Consider the following 11798-nt stretch of genomic DNA (forward strand, 5'->3'; position numbering starts at 1 on the left):
ATCATTTTCTATTTGTTTATTCTTTTCTATTATTTCATTTTCCATTCTATTATATTCTGTTCTATTATTTTCTATTCAGATTCAAATTTATTATATTCTAAATTTGAATTTCGGAAGACGATTTTGTTCTTTCTATTCTATTCTGTTGTTTTTTGCTATGCTATTCTGTTATTTTCTATTCTATTATAATGTATTATTTTCTATTCTATTCAAATTCAAATTGATCTTATTGGAATTTTGGGAAATGGTTATATTCTTTCTTTTTTATTATATTCCATTGTTTTTTTATTCTATTATTTTCTATTCTATGACAGTCTATTCTATTCTATTATTTATTCTATTTTCTTCTGTGTTACTCTATTATATTCTATTCTTTTAATTTCTGTTAAATCCTTTTCTTTTCTATCATATTTTTTTATTATATTACTTTATTTTCCATTCTATTTTATTCTCTCTGAAAGGTGGAAAACTATTCGAATTTGAAAACTTTTCGTATTTGAAAACTATTTGAAATAGATTCAAATATGAATTCCGTCCAAATTTTTTTTCGCTATTTCGGATTCTTTTACTATTGTAATTCAAATTCCGAACTAAACAAACTGCACGTGTCTATCAGGCTCCTCGAGTATTCAGCCACAATTATTTATACAAATAAAGCATATTTATCTGCAAACATTGCCACATCATCCATTAATATGTGGTGAAATAACTCTATCACATTTGGCTTATGGCATGATCAGGTAAATCTCTGCGTCTATTTGGATCTGTCAGGTTGGGATCCTCGGTGAAAGCTCTCTCAAATTTCGTAGGAATTCATGATAGAAAATACATGGTAAGGAAACCAGCAAATAAAGAAGGAAATGATGACGGCAGCAATCACTTTGAAAGGTTTGGTAGATGTTATTCTGGGATTTCTTTGAATGCGCAAAAAGATGAGAGTGTAACAGAAGATAATGATGGTAAAAGGTATAACAAACAGAGTGATACATCTTATTATAACTTGTGTCTTGTGCATTGGCCAATTTATATAACAATCCACAATGTTATCATTGTCAGCATATGTATATGTATGTGTATGTATGATGTAATATACATTGAGTAGAAGAGATACAATCCAAAGTACAAGAATGACTTTCACAGCCAGTCTCACGGTGCGATGGTTCCGACACCAGACAGGGAAGACTACGGAGATGCAGCGATCAATGCTGATGACGGTGAGTTGTAGGACACTGGCAGACAGATTGAGATATAATACAAAACGGTTAAGCTTGCACATGAAGGTTCCAAATGGCCAGTGAAAGTCAAGGGCAAAGTGAGTGATAGATAAGGGTAGGAAAAGGCTGAAGGTGAAATCAGCAAAAGCTAAACTTAAGAAGCAAACAGAGTTGACCGTCTTTTTCATTTTGAAGGCAACAAACCAGATGACCAGACCATTTCCAGTTATTCCCAGCAAACATATTCCTGATAAACCCACCATGTATGAAACATTGAGTATTTTAATCAAAGTCAAATCAAATTCTTGATCTGTGTAAGTTTCTTCAGTGGTGTCGATCTCCATACTTCCAGACATGTCAGGGGTCAGATTTCAAGTGTGATGCTCTGCAAAATTAAATCGATTTAAGAAATATGTAACAAAGGTACACGAGACTTGTGAAGAACATTCTAACCAACTGGGGGGGGGGGGGGGAATTTCCCTTGAAATGTGTTTTTATGGACAATTTTTATGTCAGATAAGAAAGAAAGCACAGTACAAAGTCAACAAAATAATAAAGGCATATACTGTATTCATCTTTACTTATTTTTTATCAAGGGGGATTTTAAATTTTTAAATACACTCTAGAATCCCCAATACAAGAGTGCCAACTCAATTGATAGAAAATACAGTAAACCCAACATAAAAATGCATCATTGGTGTAATATCAAATCATTTTGTAAAAACACATAATAAACAAATAATAGGCAATACTAATGAATTATGGCAATTTCTTTCATAGCTGATCAAGTAAGAACTCAATGTATAATAATAATCAATGTTCATAATGTATACCACTCTTAAAGAAAGCATTTACTTTCAATATATTAAAATCTTAAATCTGATCTTCATAATGCATATCTAATTTTTGTAGAGAGCAATCTCTTAATTTTCATATGTAAATGTTATATCATTCTAATCCAGCCAATGTACTACAATGTAAAAGAATCCTAGTTTTTTGTCTCCATAGGACTCTTTCTACATCTGTAGACCTATAGTAACTTACAGCTAAAAATGTTAGTATAGATGACACACTCTGTCTACAGATTCCTACAGAAACAAGACACTTCAAATATATTTCCCAATGGTTATATTTAAAAGTCCAAGATGCAGCCTCACCATACACTATTCTACAATTATTGCGCAGAAAATGAAGTCTCGTCTATCTGATAACTACTTACTAGGTCTTACTTACACACCTAATGGAATGTTATAGAAAACATTCCCTTTGCTCAACAGATTTCCACAATCTTTTAAAGAATCATTACAATACTTTCTGTAATCTTTTTATGCTATTATTGTCCTTACCTGAAGTTGTGTTGTTTCTGGTAGAAGTTTTATGTGTGTTTAGCTCCAGCACAGCTCAGTAATGTGTATGCACTCCGTATATTGGGACTCTTTTTGGGTCTAAGACTTGACCATGACGTTATCTGATAATAAAGTGATTGGAATATTTCCAGTTACTCATATGACTTTATTTTTTGAGTTAAAAAGACCCGTACTGTATAAAGAAACAAAATGATGGGTAAAGGGAATTAATGGAAGTTTAGCATTACTCACCACCCCCTGCCCCCTCCCCCATATGGAATATGTCTTTGGCACACATAGTAGCTAAGCTTTTCCTCAGTCATCAAAGAGGATAGGATGTGAAAAATATTGTTGTCCTTACCACTAGAATCCACAATGACAGCTGAGCTTCTCATACTTATTCCTTCCACAAACTGGTCTAGCTGTACTGCTTTTGTAAGTCCCAAAGCTGAATCTTAGTCAAACAGCTAAACACATAATTATTAATTTGTATATAGAAACAGTTTTGCTTGACAAAAGATTTTGAATTCTGATCACCTAGTATTTTATCCAGGTACCTAGTATTTCATCCAGGTACCACTGCCATGGCAATTCTTGCATCCCCTATATCATCTCCACAGATAAAAGAGAAGCAGAGCAATGGGGTCTGGTCTAAGACTCGCCCAACCTGTGATTGGAGAATCACACAGATAAACTTACTTCAATGCTTCTTCTGTAGGCAGGTTTATATTGTTATGCCGCGTACAGATGGTCGTTTTTTGTGATGAAAAAAAACACCATCGTTTTTTCAAAATGATCTAGCAAAGCGCGGTTACGTTCAGCACGTACGACGGCACTCTGTTCCATTCAAGCTCCCATCATAACTTGCTTCTGAGCATGCAAGGGGTTTAAAAACATTGTTTTAAATGTCGTTTTGCCCACACACGGTCATTTTTTATGACACAAAAAACGACATTCTGAAAAACGACACAAAAAATTCAAGCATGTTCGAATTTTTTTTTTGTCGTTTTTCAGAAGACATAAAACAACGTTTTCCCCACACACGGTCATTTTAAATGACATTTTTTTTCATCACAAAAAACGACCGTCTGTACGCGGCATCAGACTTACTGCCCTCTGAAATTATATGATGTAATCCTGACTTGCTGACCCTCAAAATGATATTAAAGGTAAATTTATAAAACAAAACATGGCATACTTACTGCTCTGTGCAATAGTTTTGCACAGAGCAGCCCAGATCCTCCTCTTCTCAAGTCCCCCTCCAGCGCTCCCGGCACATCCTTTTCTTTGAGTGCCCTCATAGCAAGCTGAATGCTCTGGGGGCACTCATGCATGCTCACTCCCCAGCCACGCTCTGTGTGTCCATAAGACACACAGAGCGTGGCTCAGCCCCGCCTCCCTGCACCCTCCTCACTGGATGCGATTGACAGCAGCCTAAGCCAATGGCTCCTGCTGTGGTCCCCAGCCAATGAGAAAGGAGAGACCCAGGAGAGCAGCTGCTCTTGTACACATCACTGGATTGTGATTGGGCTCGGATGAGTATTGAGGGGGCTGTGGGGGGAATTGCATATGTAGCGCTACCCCGAAGGAGCCGCTGGTTGATTCGGGATCGGCCTATTAAGTTACCCTGGCGTTGTCTAGGAGTGCAATTATAGAGACAAATAGTGAGCGAAGGTCCAGACAGTGAATAAAGGTTTTTTCCACTGCTTTATTTTCCAGGCCAATATGACCAACATCAACGTCAATTGGGAAGGGCAAAGTTGATGAATAGAGAGAGAGGAAGAACCTTGCGGTATCAGGCCTGGATATTAAATAGAGCAGTCAGTACTGCTCTGCATGGTACCAATTTGTAACTCGTCGCCACTCCAACTAAGTGGGTAAAGTGCCCCCGGACAGACCTTTTTTTACAGGCCTGGCAGCCGAGATGTCACTTAGGATTTCTGGGAGGAACAGGCCTCTCTCACAGACCCGGCTCGGGCCTCTGCCACAGGCCAATTACAATAACTGAGCTAGATAGATAGATGGAGTGAATCCTCCCAGTAGATTTCTGCATCGGTCACCAGGTTACAGCAAACATACCTGTCAGTACTCTGGTCACCGGATCCCCAATTGGTTTGTTCAGGCTCTGTTGGACGACCTGCCTCCGGGTCCTCCTCAAACCAACTCCCCAATTGAACGGCACCCAGCCTGGGATCCTTTCAATAGAATCGGGAACCCAGCCAAAATTGACTGCGGTCCTCTTGTACCTCTGGATGAGGTTCCAAGTGGTCTGCAACTATGGCCAGGTGGGCCACGCCGGTGGGGTCCATGGATGCGCGCACCCTGAAGGTGGATGCCGCACCTGGAACAGGGCCCCCGCGAAGATTTTAGAACACATGACACCTGTCACAGATATACTCCCCTCCAGAACGCCTCGCGAAGGAAAAGCTCCTCTGATTGGCTGCTGGAGAAACTTTCTCTGCCAGAACCCCTCTAGCGCAAACTGCTGGCCAGGGATGACATTGCATCCCTGGACCACAGACTGACCCAGTGGACATTTCTGGAATGACCGAAGTCCCAAAATTTAAACAAATAGTGAATGGGAGCAAACTTTCCCATTCCCCACTAACTTTAGCGTAGTGCCCATACTGAAAGTAAGGGGGCGCTACACATACAAAGGTTTTTTTTGTCTTGAAGAATAGAATTCAAGAAGCTAAAAAACCTTTAGATTTTGGAACCACTTTTAGGTTCTAAATATTGTGGTTCTTAAGGTCATTTTCAACTGCATTGAATGGTGTTTACAGTATCTTACAAAAGTGAGTACACGCCTAAATTTTTTGTAAGACCACCAAGATGACCACTGCCTTTCTAAAGAAGCTGAGGTTAGAGGTTAAAGGTGACAGACTGGCCAAGCATGTCTCCAGAACTAAACCCTTTGGAGCATATGCCAGACATCAACCTCCGGAGACTGTATACGGTCTTGGCATCCACAGATTGTATCACCCAGTCAGACGCAGAGGCATCCCTAGATGCTGAAAAAGCATTTGACTCGGTAGAATGGAACTATCTGTGGGAGGTCCTGCGTCACTTAGGCTTTGGTCCTAAATTTATTTATTGGGTCCAGGCCTTGTACAGCTCTCCAGTAGATAGGGTGCGCACGGGCTAGACCCCCCCGCTTCCAACTCCATAGGGGTACGAGACAGGACTGTCCCCTGTCTCCAGCCCTTTTTTTCACTGGCCATTGAGTTGATGGCAATTCTTCTGCGTTCCTCTGAGGCAGTGTGTGGCACACCTGTTGGGCCAATACAGGAGAAGATTTCTCTGTACGCTGACGATGCCCTTCTGTATCTGAGGAACGACAACGATTCTCTGGGAACGGCCCTGGGTATTATTGATACATCTGGTCGGTACTCCGCATCCGCATTAACTGGGGGAAGTCGGTTTTGTTTCCGCTGGGCCCTGTGGACGCCACCTTGCAAACCAACACTCCACTACAACAGGTTTCCCAATTCAAGTACCTGGGTGCTATCATTCACAGAGATTTATCACAACATATAACTCTTAGGCCGAGTACTCACGACCAAACATGTTCGCTCGAAATGTCCGACGGGCTGTTTCCGGCGTACAAGGCTGTTTTTTCATTTGGCCCGCTGGCTTGTACACACCAGCGGACCATATTTCCCTGCGGACCTGAACGCGTGCACGTAATCCACGTTTGACGTCACTATAAAGGGAAAGGCCAAAGTCAATGGCGACGCCCTCTGTTACGCTTTTGCTAGTTACGGCTTTGCTCGTGTTAGTGAAGGTTTGGTTAGAGCTGATTCGCGCTTCTCGGTCTCCAGGCTTTAGCAGGTAGTATTTTCTCGTTCAGTGCGTGTGCTTGTGGGTACGTAGTTGGCATTCGGGTACAGGCGTGCAGTTCGTTCTGCTTTGCAGATTCGTACTGTGCGTTCGTATCTGTGTGTCGTGCGTTCTTTGCAGGTACCGCTGGATTTGATTGTGCTTTCTGTTGGAGTGTGTTCTTGACTGACCAGCCGGCCGGTTTGAAGCCATGATGGAGCAGCAGCGTCAATTTTCGCAAGTTGGTGCTGTTTATGGGATGGCTGCTGGATATGTTCATCATTCCAGTACTTTGGCCAGAAACAGGGGGCGGAGGCGTTTCTGGACCAAGAATTGGTTGCGCCAGCGTGACCAGTTCTCACATATGCCTCTGCTTAGGGAAATCCAGGAGAATAATCCTAATGACTATAGGAATTTTCTCCGCATGACGGACCCCGTATTCAACAGTCTGCTGGATCTTCTGTCCCCCTATATCACGAGGCAGGACACTGTGATGCGCCAAGCCATCACGGCCGAGCAGAGGCTTATTGCCACGTTGCGGTACCTGGCGACTGGGAGGAGCCTGCAGGACCTCAAGTTCTCGACAGGCATCTCTCCGCAGGCGCTTGGGGTCATCATACCGGACACGTGTGCTGCCATCATCAAAGTTCTGCACGAGGAGTATATTAAGGTAAGTTACCTCATTTGAACCTCACAATGTGTCTTTAATAATGTGGCAAACTAACTTTTTATTTTATTTCCCAGATATGCTGTGTGTTTAACTAACGTTCCCTTTTCTCCCTATGCATGTTGATATCAGCTTTTACATGTTCTTTTTATTTTGGCCTACCTGCATATTTTGATCTTACCCAATATTAACCTGTCCAGCATGCTATCTTCGGGCCAACCCCCACCTTGCCACTTTTTTTTTTGTTTTTTGTTTTCTAAAAACAGTTTAAACACCCCCCACCCCCCATTCAAAGTGTTTTTGTCCCTATCAGAGGGCTGTGGAGTCTCTTATTAATTAAGTGGGCCTATATATTTGTGCCCCGAAATTCTCCCTTCATAATTTGAAAATGCTATTTTGAAAATGTAAAGTTGCACAAGGATGCTTGTAGGATTATGTTTGCAATGTTTATGTGCCAAAGTACTAAATCTCTTTTTTTGTTTGTCCCCACAGCTACCCTCCACACCACAGGAATGGCAGTCTGTGGCTTCCCAATTTGCCGAGCGGTGGGATTTTCCTAACTGCGGTGGAGCAATAGATGGGAAACACGTCCGCATTGTGCCCCCACCCCACTCGGGGTCCTACTATTATAATTACAAGGGTTATCATAGTATCGTGTTGATGGCGGTGGTGTCGGCACAGTATGAGTTTCTATATGTGGACGTGGGGAAGAACGGCCGGATGTCAGATGGGGGAGTGTTCTCACGGACTGATTTCTATGATCGTCTCCAAACTGGTGGTCTGGCATTGCCACCAGATGAAGATAATGTGGAAGGACTTCCGTTTGTGTTCCTAGCGGACAAAGCTTTCGGGCTTGGACCTCACCTAATGCGGCCTTTTCCCCAGAGGACCCTCACCTTAGAGAGGAAGGTGTTCAATTTTCGGTTGGCCAGGGCTCGGAGGGTAGTCGAGAATGCCTTTGGGATACTCTCCAACCGGTTCCGCCTGTTCCTGACATCGATACATTTGGCGGAATATAAATTGAACACCATTATATTTGCCTGCTGCATTTTGCACAATTTTCTACGCAGGCACTCCCAGACGTACCTAGCCTCCATGGGCTCTGAGGCAGGACTACCCTCAGAGAACATTCCTGGCCTGGACACTGGTCGCGCTGGCTTGGCCCCCCAATCTGCTCGTGAGGTACGCGACAAATATGTTGAGTACCTCATGGGTCGGGGGGCCATTGCTATGCCAGATCATATTTCTTTCTAATTCGGCCCCCCAAAGAAAGGAATATTCTCACAACTAATAAATAATTAGACCATTGGACTTTATACAGTTGTTTGTCATTACTGCTTTTTCTCTATTTTTCTGTCTTACAGGTTCTCTCCAAAAATAGTGCACTTCTAGTGCCAAATTTACTTACTCAGATGTATTAACTAACCACATTTGCACATTATTCACTCATCTACTAACTGGGTATTCAGTCTAGAAATAAGAAGCCACTCATTTTGCTGCTTTTGATGTCACAATTAATTTTTTTTATTTTAGTCATTTTTCAACAAGAAATGTGTATTTTTTTGCTGAAAACATTTCCTGCAAATATTTGGTACAAAATATTGGCTTTGAATTATTTATTTTTTTGTCTTTATTGACAGTGATTAGCAATAATACTGATCGAAAAACAATGTAAGAATAATTTCACTGAAACTATACGCCTGAATTTTTGGGCTTGTCTCCTATATATCTATCTCTAGAGATATATATATATATATATATATATATATATATATATATATATATATATATATATATATATATATATATATATATATATATATATATATATATATACACACTTCTAAACAGAAGTTTTTTAGACTTTGGTTCAAAATTAAAGTTATTATTTAGTTTGGTTTTCAATAACCCAGAATAATTTATGTTGAAATTTTTTGGGTTATTTTTAATTTTTTTTTTTTTTTTTTTTTGTATTTGTTTCGAAGACATTTATTTACATTTATAAATGTTTGGGTATTGTTTTTATACAAAACATTTTTTGGCTTTGTATTTGTTTGTGTATAATTTTTTCAACAAGATTTTAACACAACAAAAATTGTTTATTTTTTTTAAAGAAAATTCGTTAACTTATTTCTTTAGGTGAGATTTCTTGTTCGTTTTGTGATCTGAAACTGTAAACATTTACAAACCAAAAAAGATCAACACCAAACTAAAATTTAAAAAAAGAACAGCAGTCAGTCATGGATGGTGTGCTTTCACACTGGAACACGCCAAAATTTCTAAATGCACACATTCAGTGAAAACTCGCCAAATGTCATTGGTTAAACAGACAAATGGCCACATGTGCTATCTGACATCATGGGTGATCAATGTCTGTGTTTTGTGGGAGCAAACCCTTCTTCCTCTCAACTACTTGAGGATCGAGGAGGGGTTTGTACCCACAAAGCACAGACAATAGATAGTCTGTGATGGCAGATAGCACATATTGGCACACTGTGTGTGCATTTAGAAATTTTGGCGTATTATAAAGTACAAAAATTAAAAAGGGTTTTGTGGGCGGGGGATGGGCGGGGGATGGGCTTCTGTGGTTCAGTCTTTGACACGGCCCATCATGTCAATGATATTTTTGTAATTCTGTTCGATGACTAGCATCCTTTGGCGCATGTTGTCCATTTCCGTGCTACACTCTGAAATGACATTTCGCACATTCTGCTCCATGACTAGCATCCTTTCCCGCATATTGTCCATTTCCGTGCTGCACTCCATTACTTGCTGTACAATTATAGAAGCACTTGCACGTGAAAAATGTGCTACACCATCTTCATCCCCTAAAAAGAAACAAATTGGCATTCAAAATATGTAAATAGTTTCCAGCCTATCTGCATATGTTTGGCCCTATTAATATAGGGGTGACACTGACCTGATGGCCTGATAATTTCCACATCCCCAATTTCTTCATCTTCTATCACTCCTCCTTCTTCCACCACCTCCCCATCATCTTCTATCACTCCTCCTGCTTCCACCACCTCCCCATCATCTTCGACTCCTCCTTCATCCATCAATCCACCTTCTTTCAATTCGCCAAATTGTTCTTCCGCCACTTGCCCTTCATCTGCTATAAATTCTAAGTCCAAAATTACTTCTTCCTCCTCTCTTCCTTCCTCCTTTCTTCCTTCCTCTTCTCCTTCCACATCCTCTTCTCCTTCCACATCCTCCTCTCTTCCTTCCACAGCCTCCTCCTCCTCAACATGTGGAGGTGTTTGATTTTGTGGGTGTCTGGCCCTCTCTGCCTCCTCCAATTGCTGGCGTCTTCTTTCCCCTATAAGAAATAATGAAAAACAAAAGGTATACTCATCAGCACACAGATATTGGATATCATAAATCGCACACATTGCATAGACGATACATTTATGATGATTTTTGTTTGTTTATTCTTTCAGCAATCCTCCATTTTTGGCGTAGTTCTAGGCCAAGCTCTGATCCTGCCCCTTTTTTGCAAAGAAGTGACACACATGGATGTCCCCCCAAAACATTAATTCTCGTCGACCCTCCAAATAAATATACTTTGATTATTGAGACACAGGTGGTTTGCATTTCCAGATGTTAAAACATCAGCTTTATTTGCATTTTGGAGAATGAATCTTGTTTGCCTGTCACATGCACTCAATTTAATTTATGTGTTTTTGCTATTCAACAATGTTGGAAAACCAAGTTTGGGGCCAGTCAGCCATGTCCAGGTGTGTTGTTCCTGGAGTAACGTCGCATTTTTGCTAAACAATGTCATATTACGCGTGTTTACTATTTCACGAAATTTGTTAAGGGTTGTTATTTGACATAAACACAATACAGTATCTACACGTGTTCAAAAGTACAAGCAGGCCAAGGAGGCAGATGTTAAAAAATACATGTCAACACATTATTGCAGACATTCCCCCCCCCCCCTTAAATAATATGGACTTACTTTTACGCAGAATTTTGAGGATCTTCTTCATGTGATGTGGCTCCCTCAATTTTAAATCGGACCAACGCTTCCGGAGTTGCTCCTTTGACCTGGTGACACCAAACATTCTCCTCATTCTCCTTGCCACCTTGTCCATTATGTGTGACTTTCTACGGTTTGGTGTTTTGTAGGGCCCACATTCACCATCATAATCCTTCCTCCTCATGATGTAAACCAACTCCACCATTTCTTCAAACGCCATATTAGTGGCTTTATATCTTTTAGGCCTGGATCGGGACGGTCCTGCCTCTGTCCCTTCACTTGCGCCATGAGAGCTCCGTGCCCGCTCGTGTGACATCGCCATCTTTCCTTCCCACAGAGATTAGGGGCGTGGAAACGAGGAAATGTCCCGTCAGGGGCGGAGATGAGGGCGGGGATTCTTGCATATGCGGAGTGTCGCGAATGCCAACAACGTATTGACGTAGGTTACGCGGAGAATATTCGCGCGATTCCAGAACCTACACAGTTAACGCCATATTTACTTTTTCAATTGATTAGGGGCATGGCAAAGGTGACGAGGGCGGCGTTTCATACATACGCGGAGTGGATAAAAGGCGCTTGACGTGATTACGTAGGTTACATGTTCATTCATCGAGCGTAACAAACGAGGATTTTGAGAGAGGCAGGTAAGAAATTTAAACATGGGATCAGCAGCGGGCTATAAAATATAGAGCCATGGGATGGGGGTTTGGTCTGTTGGTTGCACAGTTTTATTAAGCTATTATGTCTCTTGGATACCAGAATGTGTTTTT

The 11798-nt window shown here is 41.0% G+C and overlaps 1 protein-coding gene across 1 annotated transcript; it reads right to left on the reverse strand.

The window, feature by feature from the left end:
• Positions 1-650: 650 nt before the first annotated feature.
• On the reverse strand, positions 651-1576 carry LOC120916028 (chemokine-like receptor 1). Its single transcript, XM_040326877.1, has one exon. The coding sequence runs from the start codon at positions 1568-1570 to the stop codon at positions 797-799; it is 774 nt and encodes a 257-aa protein (XP_040182811.1). The 5' UTR covers positions 1571-1576; the 3' UTR covers positions 651-796.
• Positions 1577-11798: the final 10222 nt, after the last annotated feature.

Source organism: Rana temporaria, chromosome 10 (assembly GCF_905171775.1).
Source record: "Rana temporaria chromosome 10, aRanTem1.1, whole genome shotgun sequence".
NCBI lineage: Eukaryota > Metazoa > Chordata > Amphibia > Anura > Ranidae > Rana > Rana temporaria.

Coding starts and splice junctions, on each gene's coding strand:
- LOC120916028 (XM_040326877.1), bottom strand. CDS start 1,570: ATGTCTGGAAGTATGGAGATCGACACCACTGAAGAAACTTACACAGAT.